Genomic DNA, 27,720 nt, shown 5'->3' with positions numbered 1-27,720 from the left:
GTTTCTGGTATTTTCGTGGTGGTCAGTGGACACGTCAGACCAACCATACCATGGTCGGGCTTGTTATGCCTCTGTATGCAAACTAAAAAAACAAATTGCGTAATTGTCGAAGCTGCACGCTTCAGTATAGATTGATCCTAGGCGTTCTTATTTTACCGCTGAAATCTCAACACAAAGAATCGTCTCCTTTGCAGCCGTCCTCGCTTGTCAGTCGCGGATTGGAGCGCTTTTGCGATTGGCAAAAGCGGACGGCTGTAAAGGAGACTATAAAAAGAACTGATCATTGAATGCAAAAATTATATATTGAAAGGTCTGCAATTGCAATGAAGAAGCAAACATTGCATCGGACAGGAAATTCTGTCCTTTGAAAGTGGCCAAAATGCAGTGTATGAAAAAGGGGGTCAATATTTCATTACTAGACTCATAGATACAATATAATTATATTTTCCATTTCTCCTCTTCTATCACCAAACGATCTTGTACAAGTACACATATAGCTGATCTTATTCTATAATACAGTATTTGCAGACTGGCCGAGCACGAATCGATTCCTGTGTCAAGTTATCAGGCATCCCGTTACAAATGCTTGGCCGAGAGTATTTCCCAGCGCATTATGGGATTATAGCATGGGCATTGTTTTTCTTGCATACATTCTGGGAGTCATTCACTCCAAGTGTGCACGAAGGAATTCGTTGTACGAGATTTTCCCTGTCATGTCTTTATCGTAGAAGGAATACACGTGGAAAAATTCTTCTTCGTTTAGATCGATCTTGAAGCGCTTTAACATTTGACGGAAGTCCAGGGGGTTACACAGCCCTGAACCATCTTTATCGATCGCCTGAAAAGAGTCATAAAGAGATTGTCAATAGGCGGCCTGCACTGAAATAACGTGACGTTTGGGGTGGAGAACCCGTGTGCGCCTTGGCTCTCAGAAGTAAAAAAAAAGAAAAGAAAAGAAAAAGCAACCCGAATGTGAATATGTTAACGGCCGCTAAGCTAAGACTTCCCCAAGTATCCGGCCGTTTTTAAAAACGTATTTTTTTACCTTTCACGCCCTCCCGTCCACACGTATCCGGTCTCCACAGTGGAGGTATTTGAAAAAGAATTTTCCCCGTTTACGCCTCCCGTCCACACGAATGCGGTCTCCAGAGTGGAGGTTTTCGATTACGGTGACGTCAATGGCGTTATAAAATAAAAAATAAATAAATCCGAAATAAGTCAACACAATTAACTGTACTCACCCTAAAGGCGCGTCGCATCTCTTTCCAGTCCTCCTGCACTTTGCCACGGATGGTTGCCATGACATCAATCAGCTCGTCACTGCGCACGCCCGGACTGGACTGGTGAACACAAGAGAATAATTCATAAATACATGAAAACGGGAGGTATCGCTTAAAGAAGGGCGAGTTTTCTTACCGGAACTTTCGTCGGTTGTAGCTTGGGTCGAATGAGCTTGCTATCGTCCTGTGGTTTCATCGCCAGTACAAAGTGTCTCAAGAAATCTTTGTACACGATTCTAGAAATAAACAGAGAATGTTCTAATTTCTACCCCGTGAGCAGAGCATTTTTGTCTATCTTTACTGGAGGTGGGGTTGCTCCTCTTGCATTTGCGTTTTTATTTGTGCAAGTGGGATAAGAGACAATAAAACGTGCAATCCTCGCTAACGCGACGCGTTCATAGAAGAAAGACACAAAACTAGCAGAGAACTTTTGGCGCCCATCAATTTTAATTGCTTTATATTCAGTTGGAATTTGTCTTAAATCCTTAATCAACCTCTTTACTGTATTCTCTACAATCATTTTTGAAAGTAATGAATGAAATTATTGTTATCTAGATCCAAAGTTTCACCCAAAGTGCAGATATTTAATAGTAGAATATTTTCTATCAACCACAACATGTAAGTGAATTCTTTTACTGATTACTGTTGACAAAATAGCGTCCGATTTCGACAAACCGGAAGTGACGTCATCTTACCTCCCTTTCCCGTTCACGTCATGCTTTCTCCATAGCGACAAGAGCTCATTGTTGTTGAGGATAACATGATGCTGAACTAATACGTCTGTTGAAAAATGCGCAAGTGGATTGAATGTGTGTGGGGGGTGGAGGATTGGAGAGGGGGCTCAGAAGGTATGGGGGCAAGTCGTTAAGGCTACGAATTTAAATTCGCGTTCAGGGTTAATTTTCTACACAAAAGAAAATATACAAAGATATACAAACACACAAAAAAAACTACTGCCTTTCTCTGTCGAACGTTAGCTGCTCATTGCCCCCCAAGCCGTAACCCCCCTTCCAACTCCCCCCCCCCCCCCCCTCGCCAAACTCCCTCTTGCTCTGCTGTTGTCTTTTTTTAAATGTCCGTGATAGACAGGTAGCACAGGTAGATCTAACTTACCTTTCAGCTGGTGAAAGGAGACATGCCCGGTATTATCAGGGTCGAGATTCCTAAAGGATTTCTGGAGTTGTTGCCAATTGCGACAAACCTATAAAATACGACCGATAAGAAAAAAAAAAAAAAAAAAAAAAAAAAAAAACAGAAAACACTCTATGCATCCATCCCCTGAGCCCAGCAAGACACCAAGACAATGTCCCTGAAACCCCAGTAACCCTCGCAGCTGTTTTGGACTCACGATAGGCGGCGCTTGACCAATGCATAATGGCTGCGAGGGAGACTACTGAACCCCCCCTTTCAATGTTAGATGTAACCGTGCTTAGTTTCTGAGAGGCCCGAGTTGAACAACATTGTACAGGGGGGAGAGGGGAGGGAGAGAAGTGCGCTGGGGGGGGGATGGGATACATTGAACCCCCTATGCAGTAAAAAAAAAAGGTGACAACAGTCTTGTGCGGCATTGTAGGCCAAGTGCTGTATTCATTGTGTGGCTTTTCGCAAAGACAGACTCACCGTATTCTTGATTTTCCGTTCAACGTCGGATGCGCTGGGGAGAGGGGTGGGGATATCTGGAGAATAAGGCTTGGTCGGGGACATCATCGGCGACAGCAAAGATTCACGGGAAGGCTGCGATAACCACAGAATCGTGCATAAATTATTATGCAATTATTACACTGCAGTTACCAGACAGAGCATACCTAGGCAAAGGCTCCTTTTCTGGTTAAGAAAGATTTCATCTTACAACAATAGACCTTTTCGCGGTTACTTGGGAGGCCTATGGTTTTACACCAAAGAGAGGCTCAAACGGGCATGTCAAGCCATAACAAACAAATCCTGAAGACAAAAGTATTTTGGGCAAATGTTTTGGCTGATTGTCTGGTTTGGCTGATTGTCTTTTTGTATTTTGAAACGCCCCGACGCACACGCCGCTGCATTTCCGCCAAAACATGCCCGTCTGAGCCTCTCTTTGGTGTAAAACCACAGGCCTCCCAAGTAACCGCGAAAAGATCTATTGTCCTGGGCGACGAAGCTCTGCTGAGAAGCCGCCCCTACCTTTCTTTCCTGGGTGCGAGGGGGCGTGGCCGACTGACTTCTGATGACGTCATCACGCGTCGAGTAAGTCTTGAGGAACTCACGGTACTCCACCCTCCCATCCGGGACCTTGGGGAGTGATTGCCATATTTGGTCAAACTGGTCATCGTTCATTCGGAACACGTGCTCGTCGAGAACTCGTCTCAGGCCGCGAGGGCTTACGGTACCTGACCGGCTGCTGTCCTGATCCGTAAAAGCCTGGTGACGAGAATAACATATCTAATTAATAACAGCGAATTATTTAATTCATCCTTCACACAAAAAAGTTGGGTTTGTGTCTTTTCACCACCATCGATTCAATATTAGCTGTGCCGCTCCTCTTGAAACAATCTAATTGCTTGAAGACTCTCAAATTACGGATTTCTGTTCAATCGAAATGAATACTGTTGCACCTTTACAGCACGTTAATAAAGGAATGGACATAATATAAATTAAAAAGTAGAAACAAGTGAGCCGTTTTAAAGATATCTGAAGCGGCTTCCCCATCCAAAAAAAAAATAATAATAATAAATAACAAATAAAAGGAAAAAACAATTTTCGGGGTGGGGATGGGGAGGGCAATGTTTCACTGAAAACTAAAAAAGGCCCACCCCAACCCACAATGCACTGCAGTGACCACGATGTGTTGCATACCTTAGCAAGCCTGTAGAATCTGGCCATGACGACTTCCTTTACCCGCTGCTTCACTTCATCCTCCGACATGGTCCTCCTGTGGTGGTATCCCTCGGGAGCCCTGTGTCTGCGCTGAGACTGGGGCAAAAGTCGCTCAAGCCACTTCTGACTTGCCTGCAAGAGTTATGAGATATTCGGACCCATTCCTCTCACGACTAAGAAAACAATGTCCATGTCACAATGTTTAAAGCCGCATTGTCACCAGATTACTTCCGGAGGTCCGACGGAAACCTCAACCGTTAAAAGACAAAAGAATCTATTAGAATCCGAGATATTTAACAGGTCATCCGCTCTAAATTATCGATCACATCCTCGAAGAAACTTGCAATAGACACACTGCTTTTAATATTTTGAAATATTTTTCGCGTTTTCCGTTAAAAATCATCGGAGATTGTTACGTAATCGAGTCTATGTGTCATAACCCGTGTTGCTAAATATTAGTGACATGTTTATGTTTACAAGCATATGTACAAGAATGCTACAGCTTTCCAAACAAAGACTTGTTTTTATTCAAGCTACTGTAATTTACTCATTTATTTGATATCCATGCGGTATTGCGGTGTACGACACGAGGGCCCTCGATTCAACCTTATATGAAGTAAGGGGTTTAATATTATCGTCTTTATTCTTTCCCTATTCTTTCCCTAGATACACAAAGCGTTACTTTTTGGATTTGTTTATGAAAACCTGATAGGAAATAGCTAACAAAATTTACTTGCAACAGCTTTGATGATATAATTACGATAACCGTCAACTTCATAAATAATTGAAATTCATAAAAAAATCTACTTGGGATTGGAGAAATTTCATGTGCGAAGACATTCGGTGTTTCTTGTCCATCGGTACCTCTCCCATTTTCGAGACAATTTGCCGAATTTACAAAGATGTGATGACAACGAGCGCTACCCTAGCATTGCACGTGTGATGGTAGAAAAGCCCATTTGGTTCACAGGCGTCAGGCGTTAACAGAACATGAGCAACGAACACAACAATTTTTTGTTTTTTGTTTTATGTAACATAAACCTGCCTCTGAATACAAGTCGATAATAAAAAGACACGATGAAAGAAATACAAGCAACATAAGCGAACGAGGTGGTCAGACTAATAAGGGCTAAAGGTCGATGGTCCAAATAAAAAAATATATATATAAGTTCTTACCTCGTTGTCTGACTTATTAAAGCTTTGTAGGAAGTCTTCGTACGATAACAATCCGTTTCTATCGACACAGAGCTGATTAAGAAGAACCTGACGAGACAGAAATGCGAAGGTAGATCGTGAGTACACACAGACAAAGTGTCAACAAGACAGATTTACTTTGGCTCAAGGGGGGCTTAACCCTTGACATTGCCCTAGGGGAGGGTGGGGTGGGTGGGTTTGTATTGATTACTGGGGCTATGGCCCTCCCTGTTGGTGGTAGGCTGTACAGAAAAATTCTCATACAAAAAAAATAATTTAAAAAAATACATATAGAGAGACGGCTATAGGCTACTCGAACTAAGAGGAGGGTTCATTCGTGATATATCAAATTATATCTATTGATTGGAGTATAAAAGATTGAGAATTTATGTACATATGCTAAATACATCGGAAGGATGTCTACGGGTGTAGCGACGACGCGACGTGACATTAGAATTAGTCGAACGATCGTTTTATACATAGCCATAAATCATGCAAGTGCAGTACGCAACATGTCATTAAAACAGGCAAGGTGTAGCTGTCACGCAAAAAAACGAGTCACGCAATAGTACCGAGTCACACAACAGTACCGAGCCACACAATATTATCGAGTCACGCAATAGTACCGCGTCACGCTTAGTGCTGTGTCACGAAATTTATTAGCCTGTCACGCAAAAGCACTGCGTCAGTTTTTTTACTGAGGATGGTCTTACCGCATGGGTTTATAGCGTTTTACACTTTGGGGATGGTTGTTTGGTTTGGTTCACAAAAATATTAATGATTTGATGCTAGTGCATAGTGGATGTCGTGAAAGTAAGGGGAGAGGAGAGAACATGGATAGGAGAGGGGAGGGTGAAAAGGAATAGGGGAGGGGTTGAAGGGTATATTCACCTGGAACTGCTTGTCCGTCATGATGAAACAGAACGCATTGATGATCTGATGCAGGTCTTCCTTGGAGACGAGACCCGAACCGCTACTGTCAAATGCACTGAACGCCTGACAGAGAAAAAAGATGAATTATTATGTTTGGTTTTGTCAAATGCAGCGAGAACCTGCCAAACTATGGAATCATGATCATCATTAGAATCATGATCATCATTAGAATCATCATCATCATAAAACCATCGCTATCAATATCATCAACGATACCAATATTATCATCGCCATGATAATAATCATACTTAATCACCACTATCATAATATTCATCGCCACCAGAACAGTCATCGCCACCATAACAATCATCGCCATTATAATATTCATCGCCATGATTATAATCATTCTTAAACACCACTATCATCATTGCCCTCATAATATTCATCGCCACCATAACAATCATCGCCATCATAATATTCATCGCCATCATAATATCCATCGCCATCATGATATTCATCTCCATCATTATATTCATCGCCATCATAATAATCATCGCCATCATAATAATCATCGCCATTATAACAATCATCGCCATCATAATATTCATCGCCATCATAATATTCATCGCCATCATAATAATCATCGCCATCATAACAATCATCGCCATCATAATATCCATTGCCATCATAATATTAATCGCCTTCATAATATTCATCACCATCATAATAATCATCGCCATTATAATAATCATCGCCATCATAATCACCTTTTTGACGCTGTCGTAGTTACTGCTCAACTTAGACCTCAGTTTAGCAATGGCGCGCTCGGGCGGAAGTGACGAATAACTCTCGAATTGCACAGGACTGTTTCTCTGTATTTCCGGCGAATCCAGGGTCACACGGCCATACCCAGATTGTCGATTATCCTGAAAGGCGCTAAGGAAGCGCTCGTACGAGAGTTTGCTTCTCCCAGACAGGCCACACCTGATGAAGAGTCAATAACCCGCAGAGTTAATAACTGAACCTCACATGACTGTAAACCGTGTTTAGTAGCCTGATTTAGCAGACTCTAAGAGATTGTTGGCTTCACCTTCCCCCCCCCCCCCCTACCCCTTCTCCTAGCGTCTGATAAATAAGGCTATGTAATTAAAAGGCATGATCGGTAAAAAAAGAAGTTTAACGTTTGCTGTCTTTGTAAATTTGTCCTCCAACTAAATGAAAGTAGTCGTATTTGCTAAGATCTAATTTCTATGAGCCCAATTTAATTTTGATGCAACTGGGCTGAGCCGATTGTTTCACTCCATTTGCGTGCATTTGGCTGAAGAGGAATCTGTAGTGTGCCTTTGCCATGTTTTTTTATGGTACCTCTCCAGTAAAATGTTGAACTGCTGCTCGTCCAAGAAGTAATGGAAGTCAAACAAGACTTTTTGAAGCTCGGCTCGGTTGATGAACCCGTCTCTATTAACGTCTACAGCCTCAAAAGCCTTGCGCAGGCTCTCGTACCCATCACGGAAACGGTCCCTGTGAAAACCAACACAGAAACGTGTAAGTGGACTACGCAACGAGTTTTACGCGGGTCATGAGGAAAAACAGAACCTAGAATGAATTTTAAGAGTGTTTAGAAACCCCTTACCTGACGCACAGGAAATTCAAAACTCCATGCGGAAATTAGCCTGCGAAAGCAGACGTCTCTAGCCGCTCTTGCCACTAGTTATTTAGCAAGCGGCTAGAGGCGTCTGCTTTCGCAGGCTATGCGGAAATTAAATTCGCAAGCACCAAAGCAGCAGATGAGAAAATGATATTGATATGATGATAGAGATGGCGTTTATAATGATTATTGTGATAATAATGGTTATCATGAAGATTATGATGACTGTGATGTTGATTACGTTGATGGTGATTATACCATGATTATTGTGATGTGTTGACGATAATGATGGCGATTTTGATGATGAAAAATGATAATGATGGCAGTGATAACTCTGACAATAATGATGATAATGTTGATGATAACGATGGTGATGATGATGTTGATGATGACGTTGTTTATGACGATGTTGGTGACATTGCTGATGATGACAATGCTTTTGTTGTTCTTGATGACGATGATGATGATGATGATGATGATGATGATGATGATGATGACAATGATGATGATAATGACGATGACGATGATAACGACGACGATGATGATGATAATGATGATGATGACAATGATGATGATGATGATGATGATGTATGCTTACTTAAGCTGCTGCTCCACCTCTAGCGCCGACAGGAATGACACAGCGTTTGCCTGGTTCATGGTCGCATTCTCGTGAATCGCCTTTTGCGACTCGTTGAAGTTTTTCATCTCCATGTTACTGCCGTGGGTTATCTGTGTGCTAAAGCCATGAGTGTCCCCGGGTACGAACTCGGCCCCGAGCCTGGTAACGAACTCTCGGTGGTCGACATAGCCGTTCCTGTCTGTGTCGTACCTACGAGAAAACGTCCGGCTAATCAGAGTTCAAATTCTTGCATTACATCGAGCAATAAGTAACAGCTCGATAAAAATGATTGAAAACATGATTACGAACAGCAAGGGAGGTAATAAGCAAGTTATCAAGCAAGTTACCACAACTTATAGCTTTATTATCGTCGCTATTATTATCGTCTTAAACGATAGCATCATTATCACTGTATTCAACAGCTTGATTGACATTATCACTAACATCGCCACAATCACCACAAGTGCCATCATCATCATATGAAACAACAACAACAACATTTTGGGCGGCAAATCCCCGCGCTCAGGCAAAAAAACAACAAAAAGTAACTTATTTAGGGCTTACAAATAGCCATCTTTTGGTCGCTTATGGCGTGTCGGTCACATTTCTATGTTATCTTAGCGTAAGTTAAGCACTCAATCAAGTGATTTCTTAGTGCACCATTAACACCACCACAACCGCCGCCGCCACCACTACCAAAACCAACAATAATCTAAAGCCCGCATACTCACATGTTCCAGAGCTTTGTAAACTCTTCCTTGTCGACGGGAATCTGGAATCGATGGAGAACCTTACGCAGCTCCTTCTTGGTGACGATCCCGTTACCATCGCGATCAAACGCGAGAAACGCGCGCGTCAGGTCGTCCATCTGCTCGCGAGCCTTCATCTTGATGATCTGGTCCGCGCGAGACGCGCTCACGTACTGTAGATCACGTGTCTCGTTGAACCTGGGAACGAGGACAAGAACAAACGTCATGGCACGATTCATTATCCCAATAAAGGGGTTTTTGAATGGAGGAAGTCGGAGAAAGACGCAGAGGCACGGAAATGCAGACAAAGAAAAGACGGAGACAAGCAGCCAACCCACACTCCCTCGCAGGTGTTACCACAGGCTACCCAAACACCTATTTCACTAGAGCCATTGGTGTCCCTCTTCGACGCACGTTTCCAAAGGCTTCCCAAAAGTTTTTTTTTACGCGCGTACTACATATAAATCCTTACGCGTTACCATAGGGTATCCAAAACATCTCGTGTCACCACAGCGTACCAGGCTAACCATAACACTTACGGGTGTGTTACCACAGGGTACCCATAAGCCCTCACGCGTGTGTCACCACAGAATTCCCATCAACCCTTGTAAAGGCTTCCCCATAATCTTTACGCAAGTGTTACCACAGGGTACCCATCAACTCTTACGTATGATTGGAGTAGAGCCAAGGGTGTCCCTCTTCTACGCGTTCCACGTGCTCAAAGCGCTTCAAGAACTCGCGGTAGTTGAGTTTGTCGCCGCGCTTCATGTCCAATAGATCCATCAGCTTGTCAAACTCTTCGTCTGACGGGTTAAGCATAAGCGAGTCAAGGATCCGACGGAACTCGTTGCGAGTGACGAGTCCATTTCTGTCGAAGTCGATCTTTTGAAATGCGCCGCGCAAATCCTGTAGAGGGAAAGGAGGGGGTGTTAATTATCAGTCAGCATTTGAGCTTACTTAAAGGCGTTAGGCAGAGTATCAAGAGAAAGAAATGGTTGCATTTCATTGAATTGTGCCCATTCCTTTGGCTCATTTCGAAAGGCGCTCGACCCTCGACCCATTCCGTTAAAAATGAGGATAGGACTATGTGAGGGGTATCCGTACTTACCAGAAAGCCATGGCTAAGCTTGTTCTTGAGCTGTTTAAGCACGAGCTCGGCTGTCATCGACTGGTCAAGCGGCACTGGCTGATTGTGCCTGGGAGAGTGATATCATTTATTAAATAGTTGTTGTGCTTAACACATTGACCCCTCAACCGGCCTGTACCGGCTTTCGGAAGTACCCACAACCCAAAAAATTCATAAATGCAAAATAAACACAACAAGATGAAGATACTCAGACATCAGTATAAGGGATAAATGGTCTTGAAGATATGCATCCAACCAAGGTGTTGGCATCTACTCTTAAGCCAAATAATAGCACAGGTTCTTTGACAAATCTCTAATCGAACAAGGAGAGAAAAGCAGAATCACCCCTCTCAATAAAACGCTCAAAATACCACAAAAGGGAGAGAGATCAGCAAACAGGACCGCAAAGCACTGTTGGAAAGCTTGGATACCGCTGACTAGGTGCAGCTGTGTTTGACTTTGACGGGCTGTATAAAACTCAGAATAGGGGGGGAGGTATCTGTTTTCAGTCTGTTTTTTGTAAATTCAGCTCCAAAAAAGCCAGGAGTCAATGGGTTAAAGTTTAAAATGTGTTCGAAGAAACGCAAGAGTCCCTCCTCGGCGGTGCAAGTTCTACGTTGACAGCTGACCAAGAAAACTTGTGTCTTACCTCTTGCTGGGGTAGTCTGGGGTAGGAGGGTTGATGATAGAGCGCCGGTCTTGAAAATTGTCTAGGAAGTCTCGGTACGTGAGTTTACCCTTGTGGAAACCAAGGCGCGCGCTCAGAATACGATACTGGTCGTCAGTCATGTAAAGTCCAAGGCTATCCAGCACCTACAAACAGGACACGCAGCGTGAGAGGTAAGTTTAAAGAATGTCGATCACCCACTCCTTTGTTATTTCTTATCATTGAAAATATAGCGGTTTATTCGCAAGGGAACTTCAAAATATCAATCTACGAATAAAGTCAATCATGTTATTCACGATATTTGATTGAAGATATCTTGTTGACTTGCTAGAATTAGCCGATGGAAATGGATGTTTGTTCGCCATGTTTACTCGCCATTGAGCGGGAGCATAAAATGGCGGCGTGATTGGTCTTTTTTTAACAAGCCCTTGTCAGTCACACCTTTGTTATAGTTTTCAAAACCGGAACAACCATCTAAAAACATTTTTTTTTCTCACCTCTCTGAACTCCTTCCTTGAGAGTTTCCCATCACCATTGACGTTATTAAACTTGATAAAAGTCTTGCGAATATCTGGGGATCGCTGAGATATGTGTTCCTAGATAAAAAAACGATTGAATTTGATATGAGCTCACAGAACTGATCATGGGTCAGTACGCAGCTCTTACAAGCTGCAATTTGATTGGGCAAATGAACAATATCCGCACCTCGACACAAAGAACGAGAAGAATAGAGACAGAAGAACTCCTTTGTAGAGCAAAGATAATAGGAGACAAAGCAGCTGCGTACTAACTGGTAATCATCAACAAAATCAATTGAAAATAGACATCCTTTCCCATCCCCCCCCCCCCCCCCCCACAAAATAGGAAAGGCCTAGGAACGAGTCAGACTAACGAACCTTTAGAATTTCCATGCATTCATCCGCTGACTTCTGCCCCGTAAGATCCTGGGCTCGGTCGAAGGCGGCGGTTTGCCTGTGGAACTGATCACTTCGCATGAAGTTCGCTTTTGCTTCGCTTTCGTCGTGTATTCGAGTGCTAAGGCCGTTAAAGTCGCCACTCACTATATCAACGCCCTGCGATAAAAACGGCGCAAGATTAAAACTAAATTACACATGCGATGCCACAGGCTGCCCACAAATGTCTATGAGCCTAAGTCCCCACTCACTATAAAAAAATGGCGTGCGTGAAAAATGGCGCAAGACTCCAATCATTCACAAATGCGCATTTACCAAGTTGTTTAGAAACTCTTGGAAGTCGACGTGACCATCCGAGTTAACATCACAATGACCCCACAACCTGAAGGGAGTAGAGAACACACGTTAGGCAACGTCGATAAAATTCGGGAAAATTCTTTCCCAAACGATAATCGTAATAGTAGTGAAGATCTTCTAAATACCACCGAATCATTCACGCCAATGATCAAAAAAGGCCTTTCCGTTTCACTCTCGGGTAGGAGATGATTCTCAGTCTCTGGAAATCAGGGTGGGCGTTATGCCACTTTTAACTAATTCGGCGCAGGCCGAATTAGTTAACTAATTCGGAGCAGGCCGACGACAAAAGAATCTATTCGAATCCGCTCTATTTTACAGGCCATCCACCGTAAATTATCAGACACATCCTCAAAGAAACTTCCAGTAGAAAAACTGTTTTTACAATTTGTAACGTTTTACGTAACAAATAGCATACGCATGTGTCCGGACAGACTCACATCTCGAAGTGTTCGTCGGACACAGGAAGACAGTACTTCTCCAGTAGTCGCCTGAGCTCGTCACGTGATATGGTTCCGTCTCGGTTGTCGTCAGCCTTCATGTAGGCTGCTGCTATCGCCTTCCAGTTGTCCGTGATCTTGGCGCGTAGAATATCCTCAACCTTAGGTAGGATTCAACCCGAGAAATTAGCATTATTGTTTTTGGGCGCAGGGGGTGTTGTTCATAAATATCATGTTATCCCCCTCTCGCAAAGTAGTAAAACACAACAAAAGAGTTTTCGGCTTTCGCCCCTTTTAGCTGTTGTTTGGTTGTCGTTTAATTAATAGGCGACTCCAGATTTAAGCTTGCACTCGCACTCGACATGGAAACTTACCTCAATTACCGTCATGCAGCGCGCGCTTCGTTTGGTGCAAGCTTAAAAAGGCGCGCGCTGCATTCTGGTCCTTGAGGTAGGTAGCTGGGATTGCCTATTGTTTGTTATTCTGTTTTTAGATATTAATCTCTTCCATGTGGGAACTTCACGCACATGTTTTGTTTTACGACGTTGCGACCACTACAAGAAAGCGAAAGACAACGATAACCATTATGACATGTAAGACGAGATTGACAACGTCCATCAAATGAGCGCAGAGGAAATTGCGCATTGATTAACAGAAAGCGTCCTCTTCTCCTTCTAAGCTTGCACGCGGACAAACAGTTGGCGATCGAAAATCAACACAGTTGTTCAGTTAGCCACGCGCAGTTAATGTTAATGGCCGGCGCCTCAGTCTCCTCTAACCTACTTACTACATAGACAGCAAATAATAAAGTCTTACTTACAGTTGACCAAGCCAGTACAGCTGGAGGTGAAATGCTCTTGTTTAAATTATCTCCAGCCAGCCAGGGGTGACCTTCCTAAAAAAGACACCGGAAGACATGCCATTAAGCCAGTTAACAGAAATCACACATTATAGCCGATTTATTTTTTAAATCATTGTGGGAAATCGTCGCTGATTACTTGTCCGCTTTGAGCACTTTACAAAATGGCGACCGACTGAGGTTCCTTAAACGTACACACAGCTATCGTTGTGCGCAGACATCCTCACACCATGTGTCTAAGCTCTTAAGTCTGTGCTTCATTCTACGTCTCTGCTTCCTTCGCTAGTGAGAAGCCGGGTTAAATCTCTCGCGTGTTTATCTTACCGGAGATTCCCTGTGCTCAAATCTGTCCAGGAATTCCAGATAGGAGATATAGCCCCTGTTCATGGGGTCGATCTTTGCCATCAGTTCATGGAACTGTTCCTCAGTCATTCGGAAACAGAAGCTTTCCAAGATTCGGCGGAAGTCGCGCCGAGTGATACGACCGTCTTTATTCTACCGAGAGATTTAGAGATTACTAGTTACGCAACTTTCAGGTTACAAAATCCAAGCAAAAAATCGAAGAACCACAAGAATCGAAGAATATCCAGGATTTTAAACATCCCTTTACGTAAAAACTACGTCTACGCAGCCACACACAACTTCCCCTACCCTAGCAACCCTCCATGATTCCACTTACGTCATCAAAAACGAGAAACGCCTGCTTGACTGATGTAAAGCTATCGGTGACTTTTGAGAAGAGAAATTTCCAGATATCCTCCGTGGTCGGCATGTCTTCGGCTTCGCGGACAGGGTTGAACCTGAGAAAAGTTATAAAAATGAGTAGGCCCGCTTGCCGAGCGTCCCTCAGTGGTGCGTGTGCAGGGTTCGATGTTTGATTACGATGGTTACGACGTGAGCTGGTTCTTGCTTTTGCCTCTTAGGTAACTATCTTAAGACAGTGCTTACGTATTTCAGTCGCATGTCAGTCGCATGTGAATGTATTTGATCGTGTCTCCCGTTCTTAAAATTTGCGCTATGCATGTCATACGTATGTCACAAAAATTCTCTCAACTTTTTTAGCCATTATTTCCAACTGACATCCGCCTCAAACTGATATTCTATCTTGTGCGAAATGCTGATACATGTTATGGCAGTAAATACTTACTTGTGGTTCGGTTTGATTGGGATGGTTTGTCCATTCCCAGAAACGCGCGGATCTTGGAATTTTTCGAGGAACTGTTCATATCCGATCTTGTGACTTGCCCGGATACCACACCTAGAAAAAGAAAAGCAATTAGTACCACACGCGTAGAGACACAGCGACCGCAAGACCATGTCAAAGACCGTGTCAGACCATGACAAAGACCGTGTCAGACCATGTGTCAAACACCGTGTCAGGTCATGTTAAAGACCGTGTCAGACCATGTCTGAGACCGTGTCAAAGACCATGTCAAAGACCGTTTCAGACCATGTCAAAGACCGTGTCAGACAATGTCAAAGACCGTGTCAGACTATGTCAAAGACCGTGTCAGACCATGTGTCAAAGACCGTGTCAGGCCATGTTAAAGACCGTGTCAGACCATGTCCAAGACCGTGTCAGACCATGTCAAAGACCGTGTCAGACCATGTCAAAGACCGTGTCAGACCATGTCTGAGACCGTGTCAAAGACCATGTCAAAGACCGTTTCAGACCATGTCAAAGATCGTGTCAGACCATGTCAAAGATCGTGTCAGACCATGTCAAAGACCGTGTCAGACCATGTCCAAGACCGTGTCAGACCATGTCAAAGATGTGTCAGACCATGTCAAAGAATGTGTCAGACCATGTCAAAGACCGTGTCAGACCATGTCAAAGACCGTGTCAGACCATGTCTGAGACCGTGTCAAAGACCATGTCAAAGACTGTGTCAGACCATGTCAAAGACCGTGTCAGACCATGTCAAAGACCGTGTCAGACCATGCCAAAGACCGTGTCAGACCATGACAAAGACCGTGTCAGACCATGCCAAAGACCGTGTCAGACCATGTCTGAGACCGTGTCAAAGACCATGTCACAGACTGTGTCAGACCATGTCAAAGACTGTGTCAGACCATGTCAAAGACTGTGTCAGACCATGTCAAAGACTGTGTCAGACCATGTCAAAGACCGTGTCAGACCATGTCAAAGACTGTGTCAGACCATGTCAAAGACCGTGTCAGACCATGTCAAAGACCGTGTCAGACCATGTCAAAGACCGTGTCAGACCATGTCAAAGACTGTGTCAGGCCATGTCAAAGACCGTGTCAGGCCATGTCAAAGACCGTGTCAGGCCGTGTCAAAGACCGTGTCAGACCATGTCCAAGACCGTGCCAGACATTGTCAGACCGTGGTTTATTTTTAATAATAAAAATGCTTATCATTTTTAAATATATACAAATCGATAGAATTATAAATGCGCCATAACTCGCTTACCTTCTCATGAGATCCTCAAACAAGCTGTCAGACATGGGGAAGACGAAATGAGTGAGAATTCGCTTGAGTTGATCCAGCGTCACGAAACCATCACATCGACGATCAAACGCTACGAACGCGCGCTGTATATTTTCGAAATTTTCCACCATCTGCAAGGCAAAAATATGTCACTTCTGCTATTCAAAAGAAAAATCGCACTAGAGCAACGTAAAAACGCGCTAAACGGAACACTTAAGTAATAATCATCAAAAGTAGTATAAAGGGAACTCAAAATTGGGGAAATTAGCGGAGGTCTGGTTTTCAGTGTTCGAGTTAGCGGAGAGGTCTGGTTTATTGTGTTCGAGTTAGCGGGGAGGTCTGGTTTACAGTGTTCGAGTAAGCGAGGAGGTCTAGTTTACTGTGTTCGAGTTAGCGGGGAGGTCTAGTTTTCAGTGTTTGAGTTAGCGGAGAGGTCTAGTTTTCAGTGTTCGAGTTAGCGGGGAGGTCTTGTTTTCAGAGTTTGAGTTAGCGGAGAGGTCTAGTTTTCAGTGTTCGAGTTAGCGGAGAGGTCTAGTTTTCAGTGTTTGAGTTAGCGGAGAGGTCTAGTTTTCAATGTTCGAGTTAGCGGAGAGGTCTAGTTTCCAGTGTTCGAGTTAGCGGAGAGGTCTGGTTTTCAGTGTTCGAGTTAGCGGAGAGGTCTGGTTTTCAGTGTTCAAGTAAGCGGAGAGGTCTAGTTTTCTGTGTTCGAGTTAGCAGAGAGGTCTAGTTTTCTGTGTTCGAGTTAGCGGGGAGGTCTGGTTTTCGAGTTATCAACAATCTGTAAGTGTAGTTAGCAGGTGTACGAGTTATCCGAGCAAAAAAGACTAGCTCCTAATTTACTCCGATTTTGTTTAAAATTTCTGGGGAGTTATCGGAGTTTAGCTTAGAATTGGTATCGCATTGTAGGTAATTCAAGTGATCGAGTGGCGATTACTTAAAGTTCGAGTTATCGGGTTACCAGTGTATATACCTATTTGAAACATTGCGAATGGCAAATGCACTTCTAAAACTAATGGTTGTTTCTATAGATATACTTATCTAACTAATCGCAAGAGATATTCACATTTTCCTGCAGTCAGTAGAAATTGCATTTTTTGTATAGCAGCACTACTATTTGGCAATACAGACAACGTATCCGAAATAGGTGAATGCAAAAGCAGCTAGTACTTTGGCTCGAAGCTTTCTTTCCAGGTCCTTCACGGTCATCACAGCGGGTGAGCCATCCCGACTACTGCTTCCGCTCAGCGGCCTTTTGTTGGTGGCGAGGAACTTGACTTTGTTTTCGGTGCCGTTACCTGAAACAAGGAATGAATGAGGGTTACACAAGATTTTGAAATACAACAGAGCCCAATGCCAGAGAAAATTTACGCAAAGAATAAATAATGCTCGGTACCCAGGTCAGGGTGGGAGCAATAAAAAAAAAAAAGTGCTAAAAGGGAAATTATTAAAAGGAAAATTTTTTTGTGGTTGTGTAGGGCCAGGAGGAGAATACAAGTCTGTTTTGATTCTCTCCGTAAAATTTAGTCACTTTATCGTACGCTTCGGAAAAAAAACGTTTTATAGTGCACAAAAAAAATTAATTACGAACGCGATAATAATTAATCAGATTTCAATTCTGATGTGCCTTATTGCTTACTTTCCAATCCAGGCGTTCATAGTTTTGCTCGCTTACGAAATGCAGTGCTCTTTCCATGGAATGGAGAAAAAAATGTGTAGCACTTAGAAAAAAAAATAGATAAACTCGGCAAAACTCTGGATACACAAAACTGTTATTAAACCTTTCGATATTAAAATACAAACAATAATTTTAAAAAAGTTGTTTAAAAGCTAATACCTTCACGTTGAGATGTTTCTGTTTGGTGCAAGCTTAAACTTTTTCCGCTTAATATGTGATCTTGCAAGAAAGATTGCCGAGCAGTCTCGTAAATAGAAAGCTCCCAGGCGCCTCGGATAGCTTTAAAAGCTCGCCTTGGACATGTAGTTTTAGAGTTTTGTAAAAGGCGAATGTTTTAGTATTATTTCCTAGTGCATATTTAGGAATTGGCCTTTTCGGAAAGGCCCCTAGCCGAACTGGAACATTGCTCGCTAGATGTACATCTGTACAACTCATTTTAGTTCTACTTTTTGAGTGGTGATTTCTACGTTTCTAGGCTGGCGAAAAAATTACTACTTTTAGTATTGAGCCAGTTATTTTTTGTTTGCTTACGGAATTCAGGTTTCATTCGATGGAAACAACCCCGATTGTGTCGTCTAATGGAAGACGTTTTGAATTATTGATTTCTTCTTTGTACGAAATGCATAAAAAGTAAAATTGTTTAGAACCGCACAATTAAATTGACCTACTCAGACGATGTTTATCTACAAAATAGACGTATTCCTGTCGGGGATGTGTACATGTACATCAAATTAGGCGAAATCTATTGTTAAGGCCTGGCTAAACCAGGAGTCCTAGTTCAGCCACCTCGAAAATCATTGAAGCGCGCGCCAAATCTTGTAGCAGCGGCAAAGAAATATTTCTCCGATAGCTGAGAAACATTTTCGTGTCGCGTTCTACATGTTTTTGGCTAAAATAGGAAACATTGTAATGTTTCTACATGTTTTTCTACATGTTTTTTGGCTAAAATAGGAAACATTTAGGAGACATGTCGCTTAGTTAAGCCAAGCCACGTTTACAATAACAGGGTCAACTTTGTGGTACGGAAAATTAGTGTAATGACAGTTCTTGAGAAATAGAAAATATGCATTCTTGCTTGTCTTCTAGGTATTCTGACTTGAGAACCCCCCCCCCCCCCCCAAAAAAAAAAAAAACAAAAAAAAAAAAACATTTTTTTCTTCACTCTGAAAACACTTGTTTAACCCAAACGAAACATTTACTTGAAGCAGACTTTACCCAGTCTGTGGCATCAAGACGTACAATACATCACGGGAAAGAGGAACATAGACAATGGACGAGATGCATCATGGGCAGGATGAACATAGACAATGGAGCACAATGCATCACGGGCATGACAACTAAGACAAAAAACACAATGCTTCACGGACAGGACGAAGTCAGAAAATAGAACACAATTCATCACGGACAGGACGAACTTAGACAAACTTAGACATTGTGAGTTACAAAAAACTTAAGATTGTTACATCCCATTTTTGCAACTTGCAATGTGAGTGTTTGTTGGCGTAGAATTTTGGTGGTTTCTACTTTTTGCAACATTGCAAGAAATAACTCATGTATCATGTCGCTGCAACCATCAGCATTTTTTTATTTGCCATCCCTTCCTTTTTAAGTTGCATGAAGAATTTCTTTGAGTAACATGACCTTGAGTGCGTTGCACATCTTTTTATATCAATATGTCACCTTGATTTCCTCTGTTGGCCGTGCTTGGGCGGTGCTTGGAGTGGGTGTTCACACCTAGTCGCTTGAGAAAGTCCATGTAGTCTAGGGTGTGTCCGTTACGTGTCAAATCATACTTGCACCAGAGCCTTAATTAAAAACAATTTTTGTCACAGTTACAGATTGAATGCCATCGCTTTTAAGATCTGCATACGGCATGGTATTTGAAATATATATAGCTGATCTTGAAAAGTTTCTCATCCTGAAGACATTCCCAATTTTCCAAATGTCACTTTTTCATTACTTTCTGCTCGTTAAGAATATTGTTACAGTGGTCATTTGCTGAGTGGTAAATTTTATTATATGCTGAAATTTCTTCCCAGAAAAAAGCGGCATAGCCAGGATTTTTAACAGGAAGGGGACAAAAGGCCTTTTCAAGGCATTTTCTTCTATATTTTAGATAATTTGCCATACATTTACTGTAATTTTGGCTGCTAGAAGGGGGGGCCTGGGCCCCCTTGGCCACTCCCCTGGCTATACCCCTGGAATAACCATCTAGTAAGTTAACATGACATTTGAAGTTATTACATAAAGCTAGAAGATAACAAAATAGAAATATAACCAATGACTTTATAAATAAATTGGCAGTGCATGTGAAACATGTTCAGAAAATCGAAAATTACATGAAGCAAGATAACAAAAAAAAGATGAAACAAAGAATTCTTATCTTATATCTGCAAACCAGAGTAAAGACAAAACAGTTCAAACGTGTCTTACCGGTCAAACTGCTCATCGGTGAGCCTAAAACAGAAGTTCTCCACAACTCTCCTTAACTCATGTCTCTGGATCTGTCCATCTCGATTGTAATCAAACAAACGAATTGCTTTCAATACAGCTTGGAGCTGGCCGGCAATCTATTAATTAAAACAAATATATATGTGTGAGGATACAATAATCCTTTTATTGAAAGCAAAATCCTAAGACCTCATACCTTTGTTCTCAGTTGTTGTTCAATATCAGCAAAGGATTGTTCTTTTGGAGATTTTGTCTGGTTGAATCTAATTAAGGATGGAAAAGAAAGTTTAGTTATTTGGGAAAAAATCAATAACTTCTACATTAAACCTTTTTTATAATACTTTATTATTTAGTTATCTTAGAAGAAATTTACACAGTCAACACTGGCCTCACAGACACCACGAGTTCTTTGATAGTGGTATCAAAGACAAGCTGTTGTTCAGACAAATGCTTGTGGCAAATATTCTAAGATGCATTCCAATTGCAGACAACAAAAACAAATTCAACAAATCACAGTTTTTGGATTCATGCTTGACTAAATACGAAGCACAAAATCTTTTGTCGTATAGAAAAAGGCACACTTCACTAATTATATAAATATCATTAAAAGAAATGATGGTTTTCAAAAAAAATCTGTTGGTTATAATGCCTGTGCCCTTTATGCTTCAAATGCATGCTGATTGCAGGTGATATAAAATCAAAGTGCTCAGAAAAATTAACACCACGCTTCCTGGGAGTGAGTAAATTCCCCCCACCCAAATAATACATGAATTTATGTAAAACCTACTTGTGTAGGCTTCCAAGCCATTTGAGGCCATCGGGTGTTCCTCCTCGCTGGTGTAGCTTTTCCAGAAATTCTAGATAGTTCACTGATCCATCTCTGTTTAGTTTAGCCTGGAATACAACAAGTTAAGATCAGAGCATGTTTGGCTCTCAGCTTAAAACACTATATCATATACAAATAATAGACATGAAGTAAAAACAAAAGAAACTAACCTAACTTCAGTAAAACCAGGATTTTTTAATAGGTTTAGTGAACCTAGCTAATATAAAAAAAAACAATAAACCCCAAGTATGTAGCCATAGACAGGGGAAAGTGGGGTGGTCCTGGACTGGTTGGTAAGATATTTCAAAGGCAATGTGAGAGAAGGAAATGTAAGGGAAATCCCTAAAATTAGCCTTGCAATATTCTTGATATATGTTCCCAGGATTGGCCGAGGGGGTGTGCACAGTCATAGGTATCATATGGAAAAAGCATAGTATTTGAAGATTCCATAATAATATATTTTTGGCCGCCAAGGGGGGGGGGGGGGGGGGGAGGTATAAACCCTGCACACCCCCCTGTGTGTGCATGTATACTCATGCCAACAATATGATTTGAAATACAAGGGGGTTGCATTACCTTTTTCATAATATGCACAAACTGTTCCTGCGTCATGGGAAAACAGAAGGATTCAAGAACTCTCCTGAACTCAGACATGGTGACAGACAGGTTTTTCTCTGCATCCAGGGTTTGGAATGCCTATTTCAGGGGAATAAAAATAACAGGGATTATTAACAAAGGGTTATTTTTTCATAATTTCCATAGTGGGAGGTGTTAACCAAAACATGATGGCTTTTGCTTAGAAATTACAGGTACAGGTTCTTTTGGATTCATGTTTTTACTCAGATTTTTGAATGGGGACATATTTCGATACCATTTGGGGGTGGGGAAGCTTTTGAAACAAATCCCATGTGAACAGTGGATAACTATAACATGTTTCTACAAAATGTGCAAACAATGTAATGTAAGCTGAAACAGTTAGGGAAGGAACAGATGCAATGACATTTAAATCATGTTACCAACAAATAAAATAAATTAAAACAAAATTCAACTTGGCGGAGGATTTCAGTTATCCGAGTTAAAGTTTTCGAAGGTTTCACTGAGTGCAAAGTGATAGGGGTTTCTTACCTGTCTCATCTCTGCAAAGTTAACTCTGATTTTCTCCCTGAGAAAAGATTCAACTTCTATAGCACTTAATTTAGGGTCGGCCGATCTAGAAGAACCTGCAAAAGGACAGATAACGCATTCAATATCTTTGTCGCAGTTAAATATGCGAATCTAGAGTCATGCCTTCTGCTAGAGGCCTTTGTCCTCTGCATTTCAATGGCCTGCCTTAGCTAGCAGAAAAAAGTTGGGCAAAATCGGCGATAAGCTAGAGATTACAAGCCTAGGGAAATACAACGCCTATATGTTTTAGAAGGTATAATCGTGCAATTATATGAACAGCTGGCGTGCCGTAAACAACTCCGAGACGAGAGATTCAAGAGATGTAAAGAGAGACAAATTCGGGTTACGAAAAGAATCCTTAACTCAACTTAACCCGAAGCACGAAATATTTTTTTCATATAGACTAAGGCAACTTTTATGTATTTTATAAACAATTCTATAAAAATCACGCTAACAGGAACAATTATTCTTGTTCCTAATAAACAACGAAGGAAATGAGCAATACACGCGAATCAAATCAAAGGCAATTAGAGCTAGTGACTTTACTCACCATTACTAGAAAAAGAAATCACAGAAAACGATCTTCTCCCGCTATGCGGTAGAGGGATTTCCACTGATGTCTGTGATCTTTCGGTACGTGGAGTCTCAAATACGTTTTTCTCAGGCCGCGAGTTCAGTCCCGACTTCGGTCGACCGGAGGAAAGTCGGGAATTAGGACGAGGTGTAAACGCTACACCTCTTGAAGATGGTCGTAGATCCGAGAAATTCTGCACAGTTGGAGATAACATAACCTTTGCCATCTTTTCTACCCTAAGGTAACTTATCAATAACTGAAATAATTTGTGGAGTCGATATTGTGTGCTCAATATTGCAGTTCAGCCATTTTCTTCAAGCCCGAAGGGTCACTATTTTGATGGTGTTGCTAGGGCCTCGCTTACAATCCGTCGTGAAGGGGTTGCTATGCAGTTGAATGGCTTCCCAGATGTAGCCAATCAAAAGCGAGGATCAACAAGTTCTATTTTAGTCGAGTGCACTTTTGCTTGTGAAGGGCTTTTCTGCATTGAAACGGAACATTTACAAACAAAAAGTAATTAATACCGATAAAAGGCGTATGTGTTTTAGTTAACGGTCGCAAAGACACAAATCTGTGAAAGTTTTCTCACTGATAAGTTTCTTTTGAACACACGGAGGTAACTCATTAAAAAAAGGGAAATAACGAAACTAGTAACAAATAGATAGACCTAGCAAACAATCGAAAAAAAGCCTGTAGAAAATACTGCGTGCATAAGTCACTCTTTACACTCTTTTTTTATAAGAACGTCCAGCCTGAGATTACACCAAATTTTAAGAGCATGCTAAGGATATAACGAGGTTCAGACAGCAGAATGTTTTTTTTTAGTCCTGATGCGTTTTAAAATGCAGAATCAAATTGTGCTCATAGTAACCTTATTATTGCTATTGATCATTAGTGTAATTCTCTTCCTAATAATTCATTGAGTATTATATTCTTATATACACTATAAACAAAAATAAGAACGGCCCAGCCTTACCTGAAAACTAGACGTTCTTATATATAAAAAAGAGAGGAAGGACTGATTGAGTAAGGATCCCATAGGCATGAAGAGACTTGAAAAACAACAACAACAGACTTCCTTTTTTTCTTACGAAGAGAGAAACTACATTAGACTGGCATTTGAACATTTTGAAGGCAATGCATTAAAAAGAAATTTATGTAAATAGACTAGTCTACACCTAACTAATCTTAACTATTATCAGTCCCTGCTATTATTCAATTAACTTATTTATCTACAATCACAAGATGCTGTAATTATTTTATGTCTTCATGCTTTGGCTTTAGCAAGAATGAGGTCCATATATGCACCAGTTAACAAGTCTTCATTCAGGACACCTAACTTTTCTTGAAGATCATTAGCTATTTGCTGTCCATATTCCACAGTCTGATTCTCTTCGAGTACAACCTAGAAGAACATATACTGTAATAAAGAGACAGCTAGCGGAATCCCTATTGGTGTAGGTGGCCCTCCTCCCCTCCCCTTTTGGCCTAGTTTAGTAGCTAAACTCGACTTCTTTCAACAAGACTACCAGGCAGACCAAGCAACATAAAAGTGTTAAGGTCTTGGACTACCTGTGCCTTTGAGCATCAATGCTTTGGGTTGGGTTTGGTTGAGTGAAACTCGACAGGTTTTCAATTATCCTATTTGTAATTTTTAAATCCTTGGTTCATTTAAGGACACTCAAACATTTTAAACTTGTATCCTTTACAGGTACTCTATCTTCTGCTGCAATTGTAAATTATAGAATGCTTGCAAGCATTTATTGGTTATTTGTAAATTCTATAAGTTAAAGCCATAACTTTTTTTGTACCAGAGGTGTTCTCCAGCCATGTTCTCTTTCATCCACATCAACCAAGATAGGGGTCAATATGCTAAAACCACTGAGTGCACCCAAACCACAGGTAGCCCAGGCAATGGTTGCTTGTCGTAGCTCGGAATTCGGCTGTTCTTAGATCGGTCGAGTAAAGTGTTTTTTTTTTTCGTGTGAAGTGTTGTCAATAAAATTGCCTTAGAACTTAGAACATGCCTTGTTGTTGTCAAATTCACATATTATAAACGATTTGGGGGGTTTTCTCAACGGAATTTATGACTTCTCTCTCCCTACTAAAGAAAGATATCACAAAAAAAAAAAAAAAAACGCTTTACTCACCGATCTCAGAACAGCCGAATTAAGAGCTACGACAAGCAACCATTGCCTGGGCTACCTGTGCCCAAACATGTAGCCTTTAGTGAATGGGTGCTCCTAATAATTAGGGTTTCCTTCAGTCATTTCTTTGTATTTCCCTTTCACAGGGGAATTGTTTGTCTGCAAATAGTGGGGTGTCCAAAATAGAAGTGGATCCATCAAGGATTTACTAATACAATAATTCTAAATTTGAGCTATCAAGATATATTGTTTTAATCAAGCAAAAAAAAAAAAATTATACAGATCATTTTTTCTCAATGGAATTTAAAATTTGTTTATAAGTAGTTAGTCACTTCTGGTAGATTTATTCAGAGAATAATTTACCTCTAATTCCATAAAATCTCCAAGTCCTTCAACACTGTCAATGTGAACCCTAGTCTGTCCCACCATGTAAAGATATCTTCTCTTTTTTACAATTCCTTAAAGAATAGAATAACACTGAAAGATATTTCAAGGTTGTTTACATTGTTAAAGCTTTGTTGAGTCATTTAACACACACATAACCCAACCCCCTGCCACATCTAACACACAATTTCCCAAACCCACATCTAACACTTCATATTTTTAGCTTAGATCACTAAAGAGGGAAACTATTTTATTGTGAAATGTTCATTTTCTTTTGATAATCAAAAGCAAGAATTTAGACACTTTCTATTTGATATGTGATTGGTGGAATCAAATGTTTTGAACATTCATTGTTCGTGGCGAGGGTCTGCACCTGATGAATCTCTCTTCTATTTACTTAGTGACCCTAGTCTGCTTAGCAACCGCAACCTTACTTTCATAACACTTTTAGGCAGACCTCACCTTTAATTCCTAAGGAATGTTCTAGCACTATCCTAAGATCATCCGGTGTCTCCGTGCAGGCAATGTGATAATCTGATAGCTTGGGTCCATCTTTATCAGGTCGCTCATAATATATCAACTGAGAGGGGCGATCTATCAACTTCCTCAACTGCAAGACAACAAAGATACTGTGACAATAATAATTTAGGCATTGTTAATTACATAACTCCAACTCAAAGACGGCATATGCAATTTGAGCTTTTGTAAAACTCAATTGTGCAAATTATTTCCAATTTGAACTCAAAACATTAGATTACCTAAACAAAAACCTTCCCACCACTACTGGTGGGAAAGGAAAATCACTCTTCCATTCCATGACTCTAAAGAACTTCCATTTTATCTAGAAATACCCCTGTGCTATTTTGTTATCCATTTAGTTATTTTTTTCATTCATTTATTTATTTGGGGTAAGGGTAGGGGGGGAGGAGGGCTCATGGGCAAAGCTGGGATTTTAGCATGGGCCTCGGTACTTTTATTATTTTTGAGGACAATTTTCTTTTTTTAGTAACTTGAGTACTGACTCACATTGGTTCACAATTTTCTCTCATGTTCAGTGGAACTTTCGAGTGGTGTACATAGTGTACGGCTTCGTCAAACCCTCGTGGTTTCTGCATGCCATACGCCTCTAGTAATAGCGTTTTAAGAACTACTTTACCTTTAAACGGCCTTTTGGAGACTTGAAGAATGTATCTTCTTGCTCAATCAGCGTTCCTGATCAAATCAAAGGTTCAATTTCACACAATCGAGCCCACAAAATTCTAGATCCAGATACTCAATAATGCTCTCCCTTACCATCTTCGCCGCTGAGTTCCTTAGCTTTCGCCCTGATACTGTCCAAGTCTCTGATTTTAGCCTTGATTTCAACGTTCTTGGGCATTTTAGCGGGAGATCGAGTACAACTAAAACATGTATTTCTTCAAAATGGGCGCCAAAGATCTCCATTGCATGATGGGATACGCTTGCTTCACTTTCCGTTTCCGGTTAGGAGAAGATCTCGAGTCTCTAACTGAATGACGACTTGGACCCGCGGCTTTTATACCCGGGCAAAAAAACCTTTTGCGCTATTTTAGCATTAATGTTTGTTTGTTCTTTTGCTTTTTGCCTTTTGAACTTGTTTTGTTTCTGCTTGCGCTTGTGAGTTTGGGCTACCTGTTGTGTTTATCACGTGGTTTTGAGATTATGTACCCTGATGTCGACCTTCAAGGGCACTAAAAAAGGGGAAAAACAGGATCGCCTGCATCCATAATTATAAGCATTGGTTGAATTAGTGTGAATTTACGAATATATTGGGTCCTTCGGGGCTACTCTGTAAGGCGCGCTCGGGCAGAATATCTGTAGTTCTGAAACGATTCCGGGACTCCCTGAAGAACACTACGGAATTGCGAATGGACAAAGGGAAAGCGGAAGAAATGACTTGCAAATAAAAAAAAATTAGGGATATCCAGAAACTCAATTGAACATCATGACGGTGGTCATGGCATTGATTACAGTTCGGCTAAATCTATAAATCTACAAGCCAGGGTTGAAAACAACGACACAAATGAAAATGATTTGTCCTTTTCATTTGTGACGGTATAAACGTAGCCTCAACACGGATAATGGAGATAAAATAGAGATTGATATGAATCAATGTTTCTGTTCCATTTACCGTAATAAATTGCGCAGGGGTGGCAGACGAGGAGGAGAGGGCGCTATTTTGCGGACGTTTGCATGGGAATTACGGCAATACAAGCGCATGTAAGCGAGAGCATAATACATTCATGACGCTACATGTATATTCTTTTACGCTAGTGAGCAAGACTTCAGGCTCCATTTTAGCATCTAGGTATTTGAAAACATGAAACCTGTATCGGTCAGCGTTGCGAATTTGAACAAACTTGCGGCTTTCTGTCGCCTCTTTCTATTCGCTGTTCCGAATGTAAATGCTACAAATTAAGATGAAAAAAATTGACCATGTTTTTTTTGCATGC

General features: G+C 41.3%; 2 protein-coding genes across 2 annotated transcripts; both read right to left on the bottom strand.

Moving 5' to 3' along the window:
• Positions 1 to 421: 421 nt before the first annotated feature.
• LOC5503024 (EF-hand calcium-binding domain-containing protein 6-like) lies at positions 422 to 23,623 on the bottom strand. Its single transcript, XM_048722571.1, has 34 exons — positions 22,695 to 23,623; positions 22,106 to 22,200; positions 21,557 to 21,676; positions 20,942 to 21,048; positions 20,351 to 20,417; positions 20,137 to 20,273; positions 19,384 to 19,508; positions 17,196 to 17,323; positions 16,011 to 16,159; positions 14,724 to 14,834; positions 14,256 to 14,376; positions 13,901 to 14,071; positions 13,538 to 13,612; positions 12,718 to 12,878; positions 12,239 to 12,305; positions 11,906 to 12,082; positions 11,507 to 11,605; positions 10,992 to 11,155; positions 10,325 to 10,412; positions 9,884 to 10,122; positions 9,199 to 9,414; positions 8,447 to 8,677; positions 7,566 to 7,721; positions 6,968 to 7,184; positions 6,219 to 6,323; positions 5,310 to 5,396; positions 4,113 to 4,265; positions 3,441 to 3,677; positions 2,901 to 3,014; positions 2,394 to 2,481; positions 1,976 to 2,060; positions 1,417 to 1,516; positions 1,242 to 1,340; positions 422 to 838 (listed from the first exon to the last, which is right to left on the bottom strand). Exons 1-34 carry the CDS (start codon positions 22,942 to 22,944, stop codon positions 665 to 667), a joined length of 4,713 nt encoding a protein of 1,570 aa, XP_048578528.1. The 5' UTR covers positions 22,945 to 23,623; the 3' UTR covers positions 422 to 664.
• Positions 23,624 to 23,776: 153 nt separating this feature from the next.
• On the bottom strand, positions 23,777 to 26,757 carry LOC116610603. The gene is made up of 5 exons (XM_048722573.1): positions 26,543 to 26,757; positions 26,406 to 26,461; positions 25,712 to 25,859; positions 25,229 to 25,323; positions 23,777 to 24,123 (listed from the first exon to the last, which is right to left on the bottom strand). Exons 1-5 carry the CDS (start codon positions 26,625 to 26,627, stop codon positions 23,986 to 23,988), a joined length of 522 nt encoding a protein of 173 aa, XP_048578530.1. The 5' UTR covers positions 26,628 to 26,757; the 3' UTR covers positions 23,777 to 23,985.
• Positions 26,758 to 27,720: the final 963 nt, after the last annotated feature.

This window comes from Nematostella vectensis, chromosome 15 (assembly GCF_932526225.1).
Source record: "Nematostella vectensis chromosome 15, jaNemVect1.1, whole genome shotgun sequence".
NCBI lineage: Eukaryota > Metazoa > Cnidaria > Anthozoa > Actiniaria > Edwardsiidae > Nematostella > Nematostella vectensis.
Note: the sequence above shows the minus strand (reverse complement) of the source record. Positions and strands in the feature narration are given on the sequence as shown.

Coding starts and splice junctions, on each gene's coding strand:
- LOC5503024 (XM_048722571.1), bottom strand. CDS start 22,944: ATGGCAAAGGTTATGTTATCTCCAACTGTGCAGAATTTCTCGGATCTA. Junction 4,266..5,309: donor TTAATAAGTCAGACAACGAG/GTAAGAACTTAT, acceptor TAACTCTTGCAG/GCAAGTCAGAAGTGGCTTGA. Junction 2,482..2,900: donor AACGGAAAATCAAGAATACG/GTGAGTCTGTCT, acceptor CGTATTTTATAG/GTTTGTCGCAATTGGCAACA.
- LOC116610603 (XM_048722573.1), bottom strand. CDS start 26,627: ATGCCCAAGAACGTTGAAATCAAGGCTAAAATCAGAGACTTGGACAGT. Junction 25,860..26,405: donor CTCCAAAAGGCCGTTTAAAG/GTAAAGTAGTTC, acceptor GTTGTCTTGCAG/TTGAGGAAGTTGATAGATCG. Junction 25,324..25,711: donor ACATTCCTTAGGAATTAAAG/GTGAGGTCTGCC, acceptor CTATTCTTTAAG/GAATTGTAAAAAAGAGAAGA.